This window comes from Peromyscus leucopus, chromosome 16_21 (genome assembly GCF_004664715.2).
Source record: "Peromyscus leucopus breed LL Stock chromosome 16_21, UCI_PerLeu_2.1, whole genome shotgun sequence".
Taxonomy (NCBI): Eukaryota; Metazoa; Chordata; class Mammalia; order Rodentia; family Cricetidae; genus Peromyscus; species Peromyscus leucopus.
The window spans coordinates 41,964,304-41,987,745 of NC_051084.1; the positions used below are offsets into that span (position 1 = coordinate 41,964,304).

Consider the following 23,442-nt stretch of genomic DNA (forward strand, 5'->3'; position numbering starts at 1 on the left):
GTATGTTTATTATAGTCTTAGATAGATTGACTCTTTATCGTTATTTAGTAGCTCTCTTTATTCCAGAACACACACACATACACACACACACACACACACACACACACACACACACACACACACACACAATCTACTTTGAGAAAAATGAATATAGTAGCCAAGTGTGAGGGCTCAAGCTTGCAATTCCAGCACTTGGAAGGGTATGGCAGGTGGTAGAGGACACATGATACAATACTTCTTTCCATGATGAAATGAATTTGTTTCTGTCAAATATGTAGAACAAACGCGTAACAAGAACATGCTTTATCTCATCAGAATGGGCCAGATGCCTTTGAAGAGGGGTGGAACAACCGCCGAGAACGGAAGCCTCTGATAATAGAAACCCCAAAGCTGCCAGCTTCCTGAGGCCGCAGATGTCACAAGGCCTGCTGAGTAGAAGTTGAGCTTTTGACCTCGTTGTCAGGGTAATAGAGAAAAAAAAAAAAAAGAAAAAGAAAAAAAAAAGCAAGAAGGAAAGAGGAGTCAAGTCATTCCATCCTAGCAGGTACCCTTGGCTTCTATATCCTTGGTGATCCATTAGGAAACCAGCTGTGGTTTTCCATGGTAGCAAGGATTCATTACTTGTCTCTTGCATCAGCGTCGACTACTTTAAAATGTAGCAGTTTAGACAGCAAACATTACTATTTCACACGGTTCCTGAGAGTCTGGAATTAGAGTGAATTAGGGGTGTTTCTGCCTCAGGGCCCATCTCTGAAGGCTTGAATGGACCTGGAGAATTCACATCTATGCTCACAGAGAAGCTCGTAGCTCAGAAACTCTTGTACCTGCCTGTCCAAGCACTCGGCTGAGAGCTCAAGATGGAGCATCTCTGAGAGTGAGCGCATGCCAGAGGAGAGAGACTAGCTGGTGTCGTGTGATTGTTGCAACCCAGCTTTGTGATGGTCAAGCATTTTAGTTCATATTGGTCACACTAACACGCTCTGGTACAGTGTGGGGAGGTGGCTAGAAGGAGTAAACAGGAGAATTCATCTGGAACCTTCTTAGAGGCTTGCTAACACACCTGTTAAAGGCGCCTTTCCTAGAGAGCTCATGCTTAGCTTCCCAAGTGCTCATTCTTTCCTTAATCTAAGAATAGGCAGAGATGAGGATCTTATTAAAATGTGGAAAGATTTTTGCAAGATTCATAGAAGCCATTAAGCTTGAAGAGGTCCATATGTTTCCTTCCTCTCCCCTCCCCTCCCCTCCACCCTCTCTATCTCCCCATCTCTCTCTGTTTCTCTTCGAGATAGAGAATGTAAAAATAAAAATTTGAGATTGAGATTATCTTTTCCTAAGTGAGCATGTCCTTTGAGCATGATTCCCATCCTTCAAAACTCACAAGAAGTACTTATGTTAACTCACATTCAACAGGATTTCTTCTGAACTTTGGAGCAGGAGTTTGAGCGGAGGGTGGAGCCCTAGACTTCTTGCCTGGTTGTAAGCTGTAACTCTTTAAAGATGGGGGAAGGAGTTACTGCAGAGCATTCTTTTCCTCTTGAAGATCGGGTTAGCAAACTAGAGTTCACTAAAGCAAGGAAGGACTCCATCAAAGGCAAGGAAAGCCAGTTCAAGTCCTGAACACAGGGAGATTTCCCCCTACTGTGGAATTGTAATAGTTCCAGATAAATTCACTACTATGCTGTAAGCACAAAACAGAGCCAAGGTTTGATTCTCTGCGGGATATTCTTGGAGAGGGTGTCATTAATTGGTGATTTGCTACAGATGCTTCTCTGCTTTGCTTTCTTGTGTGTTTTTGCTCCCGCAACCCCCGAAACTCCTGGCTTATCTTTGACGTGAGGATATTTGGTCTTGAGACACTTATTACATCTGTGTTTTTTTTTTTTTTTTGCCAGATTGTGTCTTCGATTGTTTGTTTTCGATGCTAAGATGGTGTGTGTGTGTGTGTGTGTGTGTGTGTGTGTGTGCCTATGCATGCACACATGCAACAGAATACCTAGGGAGGCCAGAGGACAGCGTATGGAGGAGTCAGTTCTTTTCTTCTGCCATGTCCATCGTGGGGATAAAACTCAGGTTGTCAGGCTTAGGGACAAGTGCCTTCGTCCACTGAGCCATCTGGCCATCCTCAGAAATGTCTTTGATTGTTTCTGTTTTCATTAAGGAGAGCTAGTTTTAAGAGGTACAGTTCTTTCTACTAGATGGAAAAATGAGATATATCAAACTGGGTGGGGGTATCTAAGACCTTCTGGTGTGAGAAAATTTTCCAAGGTACCTGGGCTAGACCCTCCTTGTGAGGTGGATATGATTCAGCAGTCTTTGAGAGCTACACTTTTCAAAGCCTTTACAAATAGCCATACCAAAGCCACACAGGGATATTTAGATTTCTAATATATATTTTTTCCAATATGACCTTTTATTGCTAGTCCTGGGGGACCTCAACATTGTTCTCTCTGGATTTTGATGAGGGCATTTAAAATACCACTACTCATGTAGACAGTACCCAACACGTAAGTGTGAAGGATTAATAAAGACTGTTCTGAAGATAAATGACCACAGCAGAGATGAACCAGGTTTTTAAACAGTGTTACTATCATACTCATATGAGAGTAAATGATATAAAGAGACCTAGAATTAGGGTAGAACCATAGGTGAACCACATCAGCAGGTGGGGTAAAATTCCCCTCACCAGGAAAGACTATCATATTAGCTTGCTCTCTGTTGCTGTGGTAAACACCACGGCAAAGAGAAATCTTGGGGAGGAAAGGGTTTACTTCATCTTCTACTTCTCTGTCACAGTCCATTATTGAGGCAAGTCAGGACAAGAAGTCAATCAGGAGTCTGGAGGCAAGAACTGAAGTAGAGGCCATGGAGAAATGCTGCTTATTGGCTCCTCCTCCATATTTGCTCAGACTGCTTTCTTATACAACCCAGGACTGCCTGTCCAGGGGTGATGCCACTCACAGTGGTGGAATATTCCCATATCAATCATTAAACGAAAAGATGCCCCAAAGACTTGTCCACAGGCCACTATGATGGAGGCATTTCTCGTTTGAGGTTTCTTCTTTCCAGATGACTCTAGCTTGTGTCAAGTGGAGAAAAACAAAGCAAAACAAAACAAAAACTATCCAACACAACCATAGTTTTACAACAAGCCATTCTAAATTTTAAAAAGATTTTGATTATTGCGAATATCTTAGTTTGAACCCTAAGTTTTCATACCTATGAAATATCCCTCTCCACACACAATTCTACGGTGTTGCATCCTATGAGGCCAAGCATGTGTCTCATCCTTGTGTATCTTTGAATGTCTGGCACAATGTTGGGCATATCAGTTAGTGGGTGGTATGTGGTCAATTGCTTGTGTGTGATTTCTCCATTTCTCTAGCAGTGGAGAATAAATGGTAGGTGATGCCACAAACGGTAGGTCACACTGCACGTGGAGACATAGGGTAAGCAGTCGGGTTCTGCCATCATTCGCTTCCTGCCTTTTCAGCTTTTACTTATGATGCCCTTAACTGCAGAGGTGATTTGGCTGAAATGGGGGTAACTGGTTTCTCCACACAAGGGCAAAAGAATTGAGTGAGATCAAAACCCAGGCTCTACCCCAGACTTGTTACTGACCTGACCAGATGTGACTTCTGCTTAGTTTTCAAGAGCTCGGCCTGGTCAAATAAGTTCGAAGGGTTTTTATTTTGTCCATGTGTTTCATTTTTTTTAATGTAGTTGTGCCAAGTGGAATATACATGTACAAGGCAGAAAACCTTTAGTATTTATTAATGTAGATTACATTTACACAAGTTATTTAATAGCAACAATACCCTTTGTATAAGAGATTTTTTTTTGAGAGATTAAAAAGGTGTTTTTTTTTTTGTTATGTTTTGTTTTGTTTTTGCCCCGAATTACACAATAAAGTAAAAGAAAAGCCAGGTTGTACCTAAAGCTCACATTCTTTCTCCATATGGAGGACTTTGGTTAATTATACATCCCAATGGCTTAAAAGCTACTATTGTTTCAGAAAAAAACAAAAACAAAAACAAAAACAAGAACAAAAAAACAGTTGTCTAGATAATTGAAATCTGCCTATCCAGTATTCTAGAACCATTAAAGTGAATCCTTAAAATCTTTACTAGAAGGATTTGAGAGGCCACTTGGGAACAGGTGGAAAGAACCCAGTTATGGGGGCTTCGGATTCTGTCTCTGCTTGTGCAAGCCAATGGCCTGGGTAAGATAATTACCCTCTGCGCATCCTGCGGCAATGGCCAGGGATTGCATGAGCCCAGTCAGCTCGCAAAGAGCTGGTTGCACACACCGAAGTTCCATCTGACCTGTGCCAGAGTCTTCAAAACCTTGACACAAAAGTGTCAACGGTAAAACCAGCTGCAGAAATGTGCACTGTCACTCTCATAGCACAATTGTAGGGAATTCGTGTCTATCTACCTGCTCTCGAAAGACATCGAGAGACCTACGACCTAGCAGGAACTGGCCTGGTTTTCCTGAGTCCTCACTAAGGAATGCAAATATACAGTTGCGATGATACGTGAACGTCCATGGAGATAAGGTTAAAAGTGGAAGTACATTGGGTCAAATCTCTCTAAAACAGGAGAACCAGCGAGGATGGTAACAGCTATTTCCTAGTTACCGGAGTCAGTTTCTGCCTTTCAGTAACTGGGTTCCTGTATCTTAACTGATAAGAAAACTGGGAGGTTTTAAAAGATAGGGTGGCTACCAGATTTGCATAAAGCTACTAGAGAAATTACCTTTTAGAGTTGAGACGTTTTGGTGGTGGGAAGCTGAGGAAGAAAGATGTCTAGAATCTCTGGCTAAAGGTGAGTGCCTTGGAGGTGTTTTTTAAAATAAAAAAAAAATAGGCTTATCTGAAAGGGAAAGGGCCATTTGCTTGTGAGAAAAACAGTATTATTAATGGGGGGGGAACCCCAAGTTACAGAGTAACTTGATTGAGATCCTGAACTCTAGTATTTGAGATAGGATTTTGTTCTAAAGTAGCGAGGAGGGCTGGGACGAAGTTGTGAAAGGCTAGGAAACTTTCGAGCATGCATCTGGAGTGTGCATGGGTTCCTGAATCACCCCTGGAACCCACATCATTCTAGCAATGAAGTGATGAAGTGTTCCTGTCTGACAGCATTGTGTGAGAGGCTGAGGGGTAAGGAGGATGGATGTAAGAGGGACAGCAAGGGATGGTGAGGAGGTGGGATGGTGTGGACCAGTCTGTCTGGGAGTCTGGGACTCACCTAGGAATCCCTTGTGCCTGCTTTGACACCCTAGTTGACAGGCCCCCATCTTGTTTGGCTGAGGGTGTCGGGAAGTGTGAGTACAGAAAAAAATACGTCTGAACTGGTCCGAAAACTTTCCCATTGGACATTTATTTTCCATTGCGATTGTTTTCAAACACTGAAAACAAACAAGAAACCAGATAGGAAGTGCACCTCTCTGCATCTGCAAGTCTCTTACCAGATCTTCAAGCCAGACTATGGGAGTCCCCCTATGCACATCTGGATCCAACCTTGGCCATTATCTATGGATAGTAGCTGACACAGACACTTATGACAACCTGCATTTAATTCCTGTTTTTTAAATTTATTTATTTATTTATTTGTTTATTTATTTATTTTTGTCCACTTTGTGTGTGTATGGGGTAAACCTAGGACCTCATGCATGTCAGTCACGTACTCTGTCACTGAGCTACTCCACACGTTAGTGTTTAACCCCTGTTCTTGAACTTACTTGCTGTAGGACTCCAGGCAACTTGATTCTCTTTGTCAATTCTTGGGTTCCTTCTCTAGAATGCGAGCATGTTGGTGCTAGCACCAAGCTCAGTGGGTGGTTTCTAAAGACAAAGTGGGTTTCTAAAGACAAACAATCCTTAGTGTTGTGCTAACAGCGAACACTAAGTGATGTCAGAATTCATCACTGGTATTTTTTTTCCTTTCCTTCTCTGGCCATGTTCATCTATTTGTATAGCCATCTGGGTGCTGGAGCTGCTGATTTGAAGCTGTGGATCTCCCAGAGGGGAATGGGCTTCTCCCTATTTCTGATTAAGTTGTTGAGGGGAAGAGTTTCGTCCTAAGGTGTTTTTCTACCTGGATGCCTACATTTTTGTGGACCCATAGCTCAACCAAATAGGAAGAGTAATGAGCAGGAGTGGTGTATCTCTGGTTTTAATTGCCCCAATGATAACAAACATTTATTGACCACACACTAGTAAAACTAGTACATGATGGATTCTGGTCTTTATAAATGTTTGGATGTGTATCTGCTGTGTTTTCATTGGTTCATTGGTTCAGTTGGTTGGTTCATTCCCTCCTTTCTTCTGTCCTTCCCCTTCTTTCTTTCACTTCTCCCCACTCTCCTTCTGTCCCTCTATCCCTCCTTCTCTCTCTCTCTCTCTCTCTCTCTCTCTCTCTCTCTCTCTCTCTCTCTCTCTCTCTTTCTCTCTCTCTCTCTTCTTCCATCCACATCTCTCTGTGTCCTTTCATTTCCTTTTGAGACAGAGCCTTGCTATGTAGCCCAGGCTGACCTTGAACAGCTGATCCTCTTGCTTCAGCCTCTCAGGTACAAATACTACAGTCCTGGCTCTTTTCTCTTTTATACGCTACATATTCTTACACATTCTGGGAAGTGGGGATATAGCTCAGTCGTCAAGCACATGCTTATCACATCTGATGACCTGTTCAACTTCTAACATCCCTAAATAAAACCAATCCAAATGAAAACCACATTCTTTTCTCTTTCTGTTCAACTTTTTCTAACTGTCAGAGGACAGACTTTCAAAGCAAACCTACTTTCCTAAATGTTGATGAGTTGGGTATTTTCTGCATTATTTCCTTTTGCTCCATGAAGCAAATATATTTCCTGCCTCCACACTTACTTCTAACCTTCATCTTGGTGTCCTTAAAAACATTCTCATTATTCAGAATATTCTAGAACCTACATCAAAATGCAGACCTGTGCCTAAAATCTGCTTTGGTTTCCCTCCACTAAATTAGTGTGAACGTGCTCAGGAATCAAGAGATTTGACCTTGACAACTCCCTGACTTGCTGTCACGTCTCCATCATTCCTTGCTTTACTGGGGCCTCTCTGATTCTCAAGTCTGGGACATCCTTCTTCAGCAGGGCTCCAGGTTGGCCTGGTCCTCCTGTCTGGGCTATGTTTCTGTTGTTTTCTGAAGCACACTTCTCTAGGTAGCCTCTTCTCAGGTCATCTGTCTCCAAATTCCACTCCTCTGGCCCTTTCTCTTTCCCCCTAAATGTACCATGAGCTGAATCTTTCATAAGTACCTTTTACTTACTTAGTTGTTTATTATCTCTTTTTTTTAACTAGGGCATAAACTTTATAACAGTGTGAGGTTTTGTGTTCCTCTGTTCTGCCTGATACATTGCAGTATCTGAAACAATAACCCTTTTATAACCCCCATAGCAGTCTGAGGTTGAACATGTTGAGGTTGAAAGCTTGTTTGATGCAGAGTTGGTGTATTTCATTGTACAAAAGTCTAAGGTGTGGAAACCCTGACTTACCCCTGAGTCACTAGTCCTGCTCAGTCTCTGAATACTCCCCAAGATCCTCCCTTGGGACTACATCAAAATCTGGAAGCTATAGGTGTGGCTTGATCTGACTCCCTTATAATGGCTGGTATCTCCTTCCAACCCTTATTATCTCATAACGTTTATTTCAACATATTTGACTTTTAAATGTGGAGTCACTAAAAGTGGATGCTTGTTTCCATTAGGATGGGTCTTCTCACCTCAATTAACCTAATTTGGGAAGTATCCAGATTGTACCTCGAGGCTCATCTCTTAGCTAGCTCTAGCTCTTCTAATGTTAGCAGTCATTATTAGCCACAACGCTGAGGGGCACCAACATAGGAAGGTGGCATGGTAGAAATAGAGGAATCACTCTCTTAAACCAGTCATGCCCTATTTAGAACCACAGATCCCTCAAGTATTACATCTCTCAAATGAAGTAACTTATAGACATCAAAGTCAACCTGGGCCATCAAAACATCAGCATGCGTAGAAAATAAGCATGTATTCTTTTCAACAGTATAGTATGGAAATGAAAACTTGGAAGAAAATTACATTATTATCAGGTGCTCAAAGTAATTAGTCTATGATTTACCAGTTACATTAATAATCTGAGACCAAACAACTCCAGTCAGATTCGTTTGGTTACTGATACATGCTGTGTTAGTAGCCTCTGGAGCAGCAGAACTGATAGAAACACATCTGTTTACCTAGCATCGCCCACTTTGTGCCCTCCTTTTCTTTCCAAATTGACTAATATGAATATGGGATCTTGCAAGTACAGAATCCATAAGTCAGTCTGGTGGCCTTCAACCTGAGGAATTGATATGACCATCTTAAATCTGATCCTAAAGAGCAGCAGGTTGGAAAACGAGGCAGGATTCTATCACAGTAAAGGCACAGTGTGCTCTTCAGGAGTCTCATCTGTGCCCTTCTGGGTGTCAACTGATGGATGAGATCTGTCCTTTACCCTGGAGAGTTGTCATTCTGGCTTCTCAGTACTTAGCTGGTGGACCTGGTGAGTATTTTAAAGGTCATCTTTACTTTCATACAAGAGCCTGGGAACAAATCTGGCTGATTGCTCTTAATTTTAAGGAGAAAACTGAAAAAAATGTAAGGAGAAACTTACCCAAAGGTTTGAAGAGGGAAAATACAGATCAAGAGGGGCTGGCGAGATGGCTCCAAAGGTGAGGGCACTTGTTGTCCCAACCTGATGGCCTGAGTTCAATTCCCAGTCCCCAGGTAAAGGTGGAGAAAATAGACTCCATAAAAGTTATCCTTTGATGACCTCCTGTATGCTGTCACATCATACACAACAACAATAATAATCAATTAAAAACATGAGTCAAGAGCATTCATCCTAGAACAACTTGTTTGTGGAATTTTTATGAAAAGAGTCACCCCATTTCCTCCTGAAACTGTAAGGAGAGGAGGTAAAGTGCTGCTGAGATCACCCTTGGGGTTTTCTCATGTTGTGACAGATCCCAGAAATGACTTCAGTACTATGACCTCCTGTCACACGTGGAGAAGAACGTCTCCAATCAAGTAAAACATCCAGTTGAATGAAATTTGACCCTGCCTCTATCCACTGAGCTCACATCCAGTACAGGCTATATTTCTTCTTCCCAGGAAACAGACCCTTGCCCCCCACCCCTGTGTTCCAGTGAAATGTCCATGCAGCCTCTAGTTTCCATCATAATAATCTGTCATCCGCATTGCTCAGAATCACATAAAGATAGCACATACTATTCTTGGGATAGTACTTGTACTATGCTTGGGATATCTTGGGAAAGAAGTCCCCCCCCCTCTTTTTTTTACTCTGAAACAATTCCATATTTTTAGAACATGCTGTCTTTAAGATTCATCAGTCCATCATCTCCTTACACCAGTAATTCCTTTCTTCTATTACTATTTATAATTTTTCCTTACCAATTCTGTTGATAGATTTCGGAGTCGTTTTCAGATTTGGTGTTATGGATGGGGCTCATTTGTGGACATGTGATTTCATTTTCTAGGAATTAAAGTGCTGAGAAACGTGGCAGATGGTTTTGTTAGCAGTATTATCTTGTTCATCTTAGCTCATCTAATATGCAAAATATATACACTTTATGCTTGACGTCTGATAAGTTTCCACAAATGTCTAGCTATGAGCCTCATATCAATTAAGATGTCACCCCATGTATTTCTCACATCCTCCTTTATAGATAATCAGACCCTCTCATCTCCCACACCACCTAATCTTTCGTAGTTTTGAAACACCGTATCCATGGGCTGCACAGCATAGGTGCGATTTCTTTCATCGAGTATAATGTTTCTTAGGTTAATTCATGTTGCGCAAAGTGGTGATTTGTTCTTTCTTACTGCTAAGCAGTGTTTCATGAACACAGAAGGTTGCTCATGTACATATTGGTGGACATTGCCGCGTGTCTGGTATTTCAAGCCATTCTGAACATTCACAGAGCCGTCTTTTTGTGTGCATACATTTTATTTTTTCTTAGGTCAGTGTATGGGGGGATTCCTGGGTTCTACAGCAAATGCTCATTCATAAATGACTGAATTGTATTGCAGCCACTGTGTGACTTTACACTCTCATCAGCAGTACAGGTGCCGTGTCTGAGAACTGTGATTGCTTCTAGCCTTGCCAACACTTGGTCTTGCCAGTCATTTTCTTAAATGTTGCACTTGAAATAGAATTATATAGTGTTTTACTTACGTTATGTCTGTAACAACTGACAACTCCGAAAACTTGTTTTCGGGAGTTGGTTGTCAAATGATGAGGTTTTTCTTTTGTTAAATTTACTTTAGATCTTTTTCTCATTTTTGAATTGACTTTTTCATGTCCTTCATATTGGCTTAAAAGAGAATTTTATGAATTAGAGGGTATACAAGTCCTTCTTTAGATGTGTGGATTTTAATTTATCAGAAACTTTGGGTTAGCATATTTGTTTCAATATCTTTTGAAGAACAGACAATCTAACTTTTGGCGAGGTCCAAGTGACTCATTTTTTCTTTCATGATTAGTGAAACCATTTATGTGTTGGTTTAATTTTTTTCTTGTACTAAGTTATGGAGATTTTATGTTATAAAATACTATTGATTTTATTTTCTGCATTAAATTTTTCCACATAGCCAATTTTTCTATTGTCACGTTGGAAAAATTTATTTTTCCCGTACACTTATTTGTACACTTTCATCAAATGCCAGTTCACCTGCCACTTGAGTCTATTTCTAGGTGATCCTTTCCTACTCATTGGCCATGATTCTAACTCTGTGCCAACACTACACTGCTACAGTTATTTCAGCTCTTAATGTCAGGTTGTTCATGTTTTCCAACTGTGTTCCTTTTCTTTTGAGACAATATTTTAGACATTCTAAATACTTAGACTTTTTATGAAAACTATTTAAAAAATAAAAAAATCAGTTCAGATGCTGAGAAAAATCAAAGCCATAATAACCTTTTTTCAAAGGAAGAGACCCCTGAACTCAATTAGGGTATGACAAATTCATATCCTGGTGACAGATGGTGAGAGCTACGTGAGGCTTTGACTGCCCTGAGGTCTGCAAGGCTCTTATTTATGTCTTAGTCACTGCACACGTGCAAACACTTAAGACTGCTGGTAGTTTTTCACATGACTGCCACCCCAACTCCATTCAATCCACAGAGATCTTTCTTGCTGATGACTCTTCCCTTTGCCAAGATTTCCTGATGGATCTTCCCAGCATGACTCGGGTCTGACATAACATGAGAGAGAATAGAAAAGACAGTGTTCCAGGAGAGCTGAGATTGCTGGGCAGAGGTACCTAGAACTGAATGTTTTCCTGGTCCTGCCTGGCTCCTGTGGACCCATAGTCCTGCAGACGCTCAGACCCAAATGAACACACAGAGGCTTATATTAATTATGAACTGTATGGCTTAATGGCTCAGGCTTCTTGCTAGCTAGCTCTTACATCTTAAATTAACCCATTTATATAAATCTATACTTTGCCATATGGCTTGTGGCTTACTGGTATCTTTACATCTTGCTTTTCCTTGTGGCAGCTGGCATCGTCTCCTCTGCTCTGTCTTTCTCCTTCTTCTCTCTCTAGTTAGAATGTCCCGCCTAACCTTATTTTGCCTCACCATTGGCCGAACAGCTTTATTTACCAACCAATCAGAGCAACATATGTTCACAGCATACAGAACGGCATCACCCATCAGGTACCACTTTCCTACTGCGATCTACACACCAAGGCTTGAGTGCTCAGACCCCAAACTCTCTCTCCTTTGCTATCTTGGTTCAGTCGACCAATATTTTTTTTTTGTGTGACAAGCCCTTTACACACACACACACACACACACACACACACACACACACACACACACCCCACAGTAATGTAAATGTCAAAATACTTTGCCTTCTAGAGCTCATATTCCAGGGGAAGGTAATCAGAAAATGAACCAATACAGCTCATACATGGGTAGTTAGAAAGTGACAAATGCCCCAGAGAAAGTCTAAAGTGGGTCAGGAGATAGGAAATATGAAGGGGATATGACAATTTAAAGTTGGTGGGCCAGGTACTCAAAAGGACACTGGGACAATGCTTTCAGAGTTTCCACGAAGCAGAAATAGTCCAAATGTCATAACTGGATATATAGGTGATCAAATGTGTTACATAAGCCCAATTGAATGTTATCTATCCATTAAAAGGAATGACAGCTAATCCATGTTCATCATGGGGGAATCTTGAAACCGTCATGTTAAGTGGAAAGAAACCAGACAGACAGATGAAGATACATTGTATCACTCTGTTAATAGGACATATTCAGACCAGTCAAATGCATGCAGATACATGAAGGGTTAGTGCTTGTCCTGAAGGATGAGGAGGGAGGGACAGGGAATGACTGTTACTGGTACAAGGTTTACTTGAAAGACACAAAAAGGGATTGGAGTTAGTGTTGATGATCGTACAACGCCGTGAGGGCAGTGCCCCGGGAGTAGTGCGTTTTAAGCACTGCGTTTCATGTTATGTGAATCCACCTCAAAATCAGGAGCAACAAAAGAAAAGAAAACTGAAGAGTTAAAAATACCAGAAGGGTTCATGAGGTGGCCCAGCAGGGAAAGGTTCTTGCTGCCATGCCTGACAACCTGAGTTTGATCCCTAGAATATGCACATGTTGGAATGAAAGAACTGACTTCTGGGTGAGGTTCTGTGACTGCCACATGTGTTTCATGGCATTCATGCTTCCTCAAACATGCATGCATGCATGCATACATACATACATACGTACATGAATAACTAAATAAATATACAAGAAAACTAGAAGCAAAGGAAATGAAGAACAGAAGAGAAAAGAGAATAAAAGGGAAGAAATGGAGTCTCTAGGTATACTGGTTAGTTTTTATTGACTTGATACAAACTAGAGTCACCTGGAAAGAAGGAACCTTAATTATGAAATTGCCTCCATCAGGCTGGCCTGTGGGATATTTTAATTGATATTTGATGCAAGAGAGCCCCTACTCACTGTGGGTAGTGCTCTCCCGGGGCAGGTGGCTAGGACTGTATAAGAATAGCTGAGCAAGCCAGGAAAAGCAAGCCAGTTAGCAGCACTCCTCTATAGACTCTGCTAATGCTTCTACTTTCAGGTTCCTGCTTTGAGCTCTTTCTGGGGCTTCCCTCACTGATGGATTGTAACCTGTGAGCCAAATAAACCTATTCCTTCCCCCAAGCCAGAGAGTTCTGTCACAGCAACAGAAATCACATTAGGATGTCAGGCTGAGTCTTGTTGATAAGGTCTGTCTTAGACCCAAGTTGGAGGAGAAGAGTTAGTCCCTGGGTAGCTTCAGTGAGGTGTCCAGGGAGGAGCAATGGGGACAGAAGGGTCTGCCTTATACCTTTAACAAACAGTAATAAGGGCCAAAATACACAGGGCCAGAGAGGTGACAGCATCCTATCAATGGTTCCACATGGCCACTGTAGGACAGTGGCTTTTCCTCTTGCTAAAGTAGAAGGGTACAAGAGATCCTGCATGATTTGACTTAGGTTCTTAGGGGTTCTCTGGGGTCTATGCATTCAGAATTGCCTGATGAGGCACCAGAAAACTCTCACAAAGCTATCAACAAAACCCAAATGCAAGATGATTGTAGCTAGAGTTTTCCTGCCTTGCCCACAGTCAGGACAAATCTCTGTCACCCACCAGTCCCACAGCCGCTCAGACCCAACCAAGTAAACACAGAGACTTATATTGCTTACAAACTGTATGGCTGTGGCAGGCTTTTTGCTAACTGTTCTTATAGCTTAAATTAATCCATTTCCATAAATCTATACCTTGCCACATGGCTCGTGGCTTACCAGAGTCTTCACATGCTGCTTGTTATGGTTGCGGCTGGCAGTGTCTCCTTCTGCCTTCCTGTTCTTTCTTTTCTCCTCTCCGTTAGTCCCGCCTATACTTCCTGCCTAGCCAGTGGCCAATCAGTGTTTTATTTATTGACCAATCAGAGCAATTTGACATACAGACCATCCCACAACAGATGATGTTGTGGATGAGAAAGGTGACAATGGAGGTAGGGGACCAGTGTAGGTAGGCTAGACTTCACAGGTAAAACGAATGACTCATGTACATGAGCTGACTGTCCACCAGGTATGTGGGGAAAGGTGGATCATGTATGAGCAATTTTGCCAGAGCCAATGGTGGTGTGCTCATTGCTGATATAGGAGAAGCCATGGAGAAGCCAGTTTTCACCGGGGCAGGAGACAAGGCTGGGAGACATAGGGTATTAGGTTCTACAGACAGGAAGCCTTTACTCCTCCAGTTTGTTCTTCTGGCTGTTGAAGCAGAGCGCCAGCTACAGCAGAAAGAAGAAGGGCAGGAAGCACCAGAGACTGAGTGGCCCTGGAGAAGGTGAACCAAGGGATCCAGGAGAGAATGCGTACTGACCGTGATGGCAGCTGACCAAGCCAGTCCAGGTGATATAGGCTCCATGGCTGGCTGCTGACAGCTCCATATAGTTTCATTGGGAAAAGAAAAAAAAATGGAAATGCTTAATGCGACAAAAAATGTTCCCAGCTCCTACAGTAGATCTACAATAAGATCAGGGTACATGTAGCCGGCTCAGGGGGATTACAACATTTGTAGTTTAAACTTAGCTGCACTGTTGGGCAAGTCAAATGAATAAGCTTTGCATAACATCCCATGACAAAATGTGCCCATGCCACAGTTTAAATGGAAGAGACTGACTGCTCCCCCAGCAATATCGGAGTGATTTGTTTTAATTTGCTTCATAGCAGAAACTTCAGGGAAGCAGATCACAGTTTCAAAACATGTGGTTTCAAAACTGTAACCCCAAATCAAAGGAATTAGGGCAAAATCATGTAAGATTTTTACTAGGTTGATTTTGAAAGCAAGATAGTTTGCAGGCTTCATAAGTGGGCATTTTTTCCCCCAGAAAAGTTGACAGATGCTGGACCGATTCTGATGAACTTGGCTACTTGAACTATCCTGTTTGGTTTATTGATTGGAGACCCTCCTTATTTACACGTGCCTTTGTCCTTGAGCTGCTGTGGAGGCTGACTGGCCTAGACTGTGGGGGCTGACTCAGTGGCCCAGGCTTTCACATTGACCCATGCTCGTAGTTCTAAATTGGTGAGGGGTCCCAGACAGTAAACAATTGGCTGCACCTTGAGCAGTCAGAGTACGTGCAGAAAGGGAGATACTGCAAAGACTGTGTCTTTTGTTCATGGCCCTCCCAGGAACTGCTTGCTCAAATCTCAGGAAACTGAAATTGAGGCTTGATCTCTGAGAGAAAACTGAGCAGCCTGTTATGGCACCTGCTTGGTCCTTTCAGTACCAAATAATACAGTCTTGGATTTTCCCAGACTCATGGTGCGATCCTGATAATAAGACTCAAGTGTAGCAAAGAGCAGATGAGGTTCAAGATCAGTCTCCCAGGCAGCAAAAGGCTTGGATCTCCGCCTTGCAGAGTGTGTCACCAGTGCCTAAGAGCTGACTAAGCCCCTGGGCAGAGAAGAGAGGTCAGGGGCAGGTAGTTCCAGTCACCATGATGAACCACAGAAGAGTGACTCATAGCTAACAGCACCTCCACAATCGGCACCTAGCTCAGTTCGATTTGGGTCTAGTCTTTGGAGTCAGACTGCTTGGGTTTTAATTCTCTTAACACTGTGTTTTTGGGACCCCTTACCTAATCTTAGTGCCTCAGCGTCACCATTTGTACTGTGGTGAGATCGACAGTGTGGCACTGGCTGCCTTGGGGAATGGAGTTGATGATGCAGGCGAGTCACAAACAGCTGCATAAGGCATAAGCGAGGTTCCATATAAAGATTTGAATTCTTTTTCTATTGGTGGGCTGGTCTGGGGATGGTCCTCTAATCTTTCCTTTGTATGAAGACTTCAAAGGAAGCCTCATAGTAAAGCCAAGGCAATGATGCATAGTAAAAATCAAAATCAACCAGCAATTTTTGTTTTATGTGAAGCCCCCAAAGGTGATGACCTCCTTGAAGCTTGGTTATTTATATCCCAGCTGAGAGGTGGAAACTGAAATCTGAGGTGCTAGACCATGCTTTGGGCTGAGCCCAAGGTACTTTCTCCATTATAGAACATTTTTCTCTCTCCCTCCCTCCCTCCCTCCCTCCCTCCCTCCCTCCCTCCCTCCCTCCCTCCCTTCCTCCCTCCCTCCTTTCTTTCTTTCTTTTATTCTTTCTTTCTTTCTTTCTTCAAGACAAAGTTTCTCTGTGTGTAAGAGCCCTGGCTGTCCTGGAACTTATTTTGTAGACCAGGCTAGCCTCAAGCTCACAGAGATCTATCTGCCACTGCCTCCCAAGTGCTGGAATTAAAGGCATGTGCCACCACTGCCCGGCTCTTAGAGCATGTTTCTAAGCACCCATGAAGCATGAAGTCCTCCTTCATCTCAGGGCTTACCTCCCACACCTGCCCTCCCCTACCTGTCACCTGCGGTGGTTTGTGAAATTGCCCACACCACAAAAGCTGGCTGTGCCCCCCTGACTGGTGTCAGACAGAGGTCATGTCAGGGAGTATCTGAGGGACAGTCTGGTGTGTGTGTGTCATTTGGACTGAATGTTGAGACATCAAGGAAAGAAACAGCATTGTTTATCTCATCTGGAACGACCACGCTAGCTAAAACAGGGGGAAAGTAATTCAAGCAGTTCTCCCGAAATGGATTATAAATGTCCTTACGGTTAAATATTTATGTGGTAAGTTTAAGAATTCTTAGTGAGTGATACAGCAGCAGTTTTGGACAAGTCATGGATTTTGGCTGTAACTCAAATTTCATGGTGGGTGGGGTAGAAAATTACAAGATGCCGGTGTATTTAAAAATGAAAGAGGGAGTGTGTCCACATGGGTACTCTACAGAAACGAGACAGCAGAGCTCCAAGGGCTGGGAGGTAGTCTCAGTGCCCTGAACTTACTCTCCCCAGCCCTTCATTTGGGGTAAGGATTGATAACTATCTGAAGTCTGTAAAAGAAAAAGGATCTGCTAGTCAAAGAAATGTGTTCTTTGGAAACTACTGAAGATTCTCATATTTATTCCTACCTGTATCCCTCTCCTGGTGTCTGAAGAGAAAAGCTACATTAATTGATTCTTTTGTCCAAAAGCAAAAGCAAGGGGTTTAAATTGCTGTTTTTAGACTTCCAGCAAACCTCTGTGGCTCCAGAACAAGCTGGGCCAGTGACAAGTTTTTCAGAGTTTTGGAGGACAGTCTTGGATGGCTTTTTGACTGAAGTTTTCCTTCCTTCATGCTTTGGTGATGGCTATCTGTGTGTACTGAAGTGTGAAACAACAGACGTGTGCACCTTGCCTCCAGCCTGCTACATGCCTGTGGTTTTGCATAACACTGTGTTTTCTAGCAGCTACTCAAATCTTATGGTTCTGATTTTTTTTCAAATGAAAAAATTTGTTTTCTTTCCCCTTAATTTAGCTTCTTTCTGGGAATGCTCAAGAAACTGGTAAGATGCAATTGTGAAATAATCTGCTCTCTTGTTCCAAGTTCAGTAGGAATAAATGTAACACCATATACCTGAAACCTACTCGTATTCATAAGTGAACTTAACAAATATTTGTTAATTGATTCTCCTTTATGGCCTTAAGTAAGTAAAAAACAGGGCAAGATAAATATTTTACTGTGGCTGTATATGATTTCTTTTCAGTAGCTACGCTGACTTCTCTTCTGGACCCTAAGTCAGACAGCACTCACCCAACCCGCCGTGAAGACAGCATTTCCATTCTGTGTCACTGACCCGTCCGAGGGACCTCCGCCATCAGTCACCAGCCCGCGACTGAGAAACGGAGAATGGGGCTTTGGGCGTTGGCGATCCTGACAGTTCCCACGTATTTCACAGTAACAAAGAGCAGTAAGTACTGATTCTCAGAGAAGTTGTACGTTTTTGAACTTAAGTAACTCTGGGCGCATTTGCTGCATTTCAGTTGCTTGCCTTAGGTCATTTGGGGCTGAATTGTGTGCTCCAAAGTGATTTCCTCTTCATTCGGTCTTTATCATAAATCTCTCAGAAGGAATTCCCTATGGTGAGTGAGTCGTAATATTTGAGTTACATAAATCAAGATTTAGCACAGTACCTGCCTGTGGGAGGCATTATGGGCATTTATTGACTGACAATATGATCAGGTACATATAGGTGCTTTCTTCTGGGAACAAAAGGGAACATAACCTGAAATTGATTCCTTAATTTATTGTACCATATAGCACATTTAGTAAAGGCTTTTAATTGTTGACTTATTATTTCTCGAAGCATCACAACAGATGATCTATTTAATAATCTAATCATGAATGAAAGCATTAAGTTGGATAAAGGAACTGTGGTCTTTTCACACGGTCACTTCAGGATCATGTTCATACTTTATCTGTAGGTAAACCATTCTGGGGTCTGGAAAACGAGGCTTTAATTATGAGATGCCCTGCAAGCAGCGGCTCCCTTTATCCCGTGGAATGGTATTACTTAAATACAAATGAAAGTATTCCTACTCAAAAAAGAAATCGGATCTTTGTCTCAAGAGATCGTCTGAAGTTCCTACCAGCCAGAGTGGAGGATTCTGGGATTTATGCTTGCATTATCAGAAGGTATTGTGCAGGAAACCATTATCAGCCTTGTGCCTGCTCCTTTTTCATTAATGATTGACAGCCCAGCTGTCCTTGCTTTCTCTCTGCTCTGCCCCTCAGTGGAATGGTTAAATCTATAAAGTGATTTGAACAAGAAAGTACACCTGAGAAGACCAGCAGCCTGACGGATGATGAGCTATTGAATATACCACAGCCAGGGCATATGTGTGTGTGTGTGTGTGTGTGTGTGTGTGTGTGTGTGTGTGTGTGTGTGTTATATATATATATATATATATATATATATATATATATATATATATCCTAATTAGAAAAATGCCTGGCTTTTCTAGTGACCCAAGAATAATGAATAATCACTGATTGTTGTCTAGGAGTAAGAACAAATTAGTATAACAAATGGAAGCCCAGACATTTGGCATCACAAATATCTGTGTTGGGTGAAAAAGTGTAGATGCCAGAGCCCAAGACAAAGTGGTAGACTGCAGAGACCCAAGGTCTAGGTAAATCCCTCAGTCTGAACTGTAATTGCCCCATGCTTAGATTTCACACCATCTTTGGTACTCACACGGTGTCAGAATAGCGTAGGTATAGTTTGATGCCTCGGCTTGGAGACTACAGTTTCCAGTCCGTGCCCTTATCCCAGTTTGGTGTGTGGTGCCACCATGTGACTTCCCTGTCTTTCAGGGTCTCATCTCTAAAATTCATACAGTTGTATGATCAGTATATATCAGTATGATCCCCAAAACATTGCTATAAGAATAACATGATGAAATCCATGAAGCATGCTTAACTCTGCATGTGGTTCAAGAAACACTAACATATATTTGAGTTAGGATCCTAGCATTACAGTAGGTGTGATGCATGAGGACCTGGTGAAGCTGTTTCCAGAGCTTCGCTTCATCTCAAGGGTAACAAAAGAAGTCTTTGAAAGCTCAAGATTCTAATGATTATTTTTCAGTAAGAGAAGAACCGTATACATCATTTTTTGCCCAGCAAGATTGTGCAAGGGATAGGGTTGGATGAAACTATCTCATGGTAGTAAGTATTCCTTTCTAAATGCTTGCCTTTTTTCAATAGTCCCAACTTGAATACGACTGGATACATGAATGTCACCATACACAGACAGCCACCAGACTGCAACATTCCCGATTATTTGATGTACTCAACAGTAGCTGGATCAGAAAAAAATTCTAAGATAACTTGTCCAACGATTAGACTCTATAACAGGACAGCACCTGTTCAGTGGTTTAAGGTAAAAGTTTGAAATTTGGGGAGAAAATATAGCATTTGCACAATCGATGTAGTTGAAAGTGAAAAGGTCAGGGGAAGAGGAATGGACTGTTTTTCTTGTCATTGCCTCAGAACTGCAGAGTCCTGCAAGGCCCGAGGTACAGGGCGCATGGAGCATACTTGTTCATTAACAACGTGAGGCAAGATGATGAAGGAGATTACACGTGTAAATTCACGCACACTGAGAATGGAACCACTTACATTGTGACGGCAACCAGATCATTCACAGTGGAAGGTAAGCTCCTGGCTTCAACCAGGTTCAAGATTCAAACAAAAACAAGAAGGAAGAACTGAGTACTTCCTTCCCGTTGCCTTTCCTATCCACTATCCCTATTCCACTCCTTTCTGCTTCCTGTCCACATACTCTACTATGACAGGAAGTTGCTGCTGCACAAAAGATTTGAGAACTCCAGGGAAAGATATGATATTATTGAACCAAAGCCATGCATAGCTATTTTTTTTTAGATTGATTTTCAAGGGCAACCCAGTCTAAATTTCCTTTTTTTTTTTTTTTTTTTTTTGGACTGATTTCCAGAATGTGGATGTAACTAAATACTGGATGCTCCAGTTTTATACATTTTCTCAGAAGTTACTCACCTCCTAAGCTCTACCTCATCTCTAGATTGCTGGCAATAACCCGTGTAACGCTGCATAAACAGGTGTACTGCCTGGGAGGGACCAATGACAAGGAGAAGGTCTGCACAACATTTAGCAAAGAAGTGACTAATAATGTCTGTGCATAGCTGGTTGAGTTCATGGATGTAGAAGCCACAGACAGAGGCCTGAGTGTAACAGGCACAGTGACCTTTATACACTGTGCTGAGTGGATTTCAGTCATGGTTTACGATGCTTTTGATATCATTAGCATCTACGAAGCAGGCCATTTGTTTAGAAAAGAACTGTTCCCCAATATATTGTCAGTAGTATAGAAGCCATTTGAGGGGAGGATTTCCTAATCACATCCGAGGGAATTTCCAGAATGGAGGTCTTTTACGCACAGTTTCCTTTACAGAGGAGATGAGGGTCTCACCATCCAAGTGGTAATGAACAGGAAAAGGACTAAGCAACACTGAAGAAAACATTTTGTTTTGAGCCTTTTCAGTACTCCATTGCGGGAGCATAAGCGTCATCAGACCACAGTTGTGTTTGTCTCTCATTGCTTAATGTCAACTCCTGCAATGTTTCTTAATCTCAGTACCCAGAAATAAATGAGCACCCAGGGATGAAGGATTCATCCATGCTCCAAGAGACCTCCTGCTTCCCTCTGTCTCAGCCTCAGTGGTCATAGGAAGGAGACCTCCTGAGGATGAACACTGGTGGAGGGTGGTGAGCAGCAGACCTGTGGGCTCATGAATGTGTCGCTTCCACGAGTCTATTGGCTTCCTCTTTTCTGTACGTTCATGCCTATTCTACAGAATCATGGTTTACACATAATTGTTAAGTCACACAATTAGTGGGTTAGACCAATATTTGTCTTCATGATATAGAAGACATCAAAAAGGATCATAGCAATCAGAAAAAGTGTTGCTTAAATTATTTGTTTGATTTGTGTGTGTGCGCGTGTGCATTGCCAAAGGTTATTTTCAAAACAGTTGACACAATGCTGTGAAACCAAATAGAAATATGAAAAAGACTAGCTTTATATTGATGACCAATCAATGTATTAATAATACTTATATTTTATTTCTGTTTTTAATTTCAAGACAAAGGCTTTTCTGTGTTTCCAGTAATTACTGCTCCTCCACACAACAAAACAATAGAAGTGGAAATGGGTAAGAAATTTAAAAAATTTCCCTGTTAACCTGGAAAATACTTCCTTGTGATTTGGGGTCTGGTTTCCTATGGAAGAAGGGTCATGTAATTAGCAGAAGGGAACCTGGGGGTCATGTGGCATGGCAGTATAGAAACACCTGTGCCTGTCATAGCAAAATGCAACACTGCATTTGTATTGAGTCTTGGAGTTCATGGCTCATGCTTAAACATGTCTTGTTATGATCACGTCTACCCAACAGGCAGATGTCCTCACTTACTTTTGTGTAACTTAGGTTCAGAGATGCTCAAAGGCAGCCCATAGGTTGTAGCTGAGTGATAGCAAAAGAATATGAATACAGATGTCTGAGTCTCTATGTCTCTTCTCTTGCTGGTTTTCGTTTGAAACTGGATACAATGACAGCCACTTGGTGCCTGAAACACCATGATGAGTCATGCCTCTCTCATCACACATCTGTAACCTCTAACTATAAATACCACACTCCTGGCCTCAGTGTATCACTCTCCGATGAGCGATGGTTTCTGCATTCTTACTTATTATGCCCACACTGTTATTCCTCATTTCTGGAGAGTAAGATCATATAAAACCTCCTGTTTGTAATCCTTCCTGCCACCCTCTTCCTGGCCAAAGAACAACATTTGACTCTGTATCCTCAGCTCAAGTCTTGAATACTACCATTTCCATCTATAGTGTGGTATCCTCTAGTCCTTCTCCATAGTTCTGCTGTTCCAGAGACTTTCAGGTCCTCATGTCCACTATATGTGTCATTTTAGACAAGCTCCTGGTGGGAACCTGTAGTTCAGGGAGGGAGGGCTGGATGTGTAACTGTGGCCAAAATCAGCTCTGATGTTTTCACTTCCGAAAGAACATCTTGAGTTGAAGGGCTTGGGATGGAATACCGGAGAGTACTCTTTGTGAATGTTTACATCCAGGATAATAGTTAAGTTGGGTAGAGCAGTTTTATCTCCAACGGCAGCTCATGGAGAGACAAGGGGAATTCTATAGGAAGAGAAAGACATGGAAGGGACCAGTGGAAAAAAAGAAACTCACATTTCAACTATCAGCAACTCCTTCATGATGATGTGAGGCTGTGAAGGCAGAACAAGCTTAGTGTTCCCTGAGGTGAGAGGGTGGTGGGGCTATGAGAAAAATGGAGATGCTAGCAGGTGGGGGGCAGGGGTGGGTAGAGAGCAAAGGAGGAAAGGAGGCACCGGAAGGAGTTGAGGAAGAGAAGTGAGCAGAACAGCAGAAGGTTATTACATTTGGTGAAACTGATGCCAATTGCAGAATTTCATTTTCCTCGTGAATTTCTTCACTTCACATCTAGGAAAAACAGTGAACATCACCTGCTCAGCTTGCTTTGGTAAAGGCTCTCAGTTCTTGACTGATGTCCTGTGGCAGATTAATAAAAGGAATGTTAAAAATTTTGGTGAAGAAAGAATTCAAGAGGAGAAAGAACAAAATCAAAGGTATTTAATCTGTCTGTCTGTCTCTCTCTCCATCCATCCATCCATCCATCCATCCACCCATTCTCTCATCCATCCATCCATTCATCCATCCATCCATCCATCCATCCATCCATCCATCCATCCATCCATCCATCCATCTATTGAGACAAGATTTTACTATGTAGTTCTGGCTAGCCTGGAGCTTACTGTTTAGACCAGGCTAGCCTCAAACTCACAGAGATCCTTCTGCTTCTTGAAAGATGGGGTTAGAGGCTTGTATCACCATGCCCAGTTAATTCTATATTGGAA

The 23,442-nt window shown here is 42.2% G+C and overlaps 1 protein-coding gene across 7 annotated transcripts in view; it reads left to right on the forward strand.

Moving 5' to 3' along the window:
• Il1rl1 (interleukin 1 receptor like 1) overlaps positions 1-23,442 on the forward strand; it is a 42,293-nt gene that overhangs the window by 7,203 nt on the left and 11,648 nt on the right. For 2 of the 7 annotated variants that reach the window (XM_037199785.1, XM_037199786.1), the window contains 7 exons: positions 316-544; positions 17,699-17,902; positions 18,417-18,627; positions 19,702-19,876; positions 19,987-20,149; positions 21,618-21,686; positions 23,013-23,154. In XM_037199785.1, the coding sequence (XP_037055680.1) occupies positions 17,842-17,902; positions 18,417-18,627; positions 19,702-19,876; positions 19,987-20,149; positions 21,618-21,686; positions 23,013-23,154 (821 nt within the window). In that variant the 5' untranslated portion in view covers positions 316-544; positions 17,699-17,841. Of the gene's footprint in view, positions 1-315; positions 545-4,736; positions 4,824-16,764; positions 16,982-17,698; positions 17,903-18,416; positions 18,628-19,701; positions 19,877-19,986; positions 20,150-21,617; positions 21,687-23,012; positions 23,155-23,442 lie in introns of those variants that run through there. The other 5 variants (XM_037199784.1, XM_037199788.1, XM_037199783.1 and 2 more) reach the window with 5 other exon arrangements.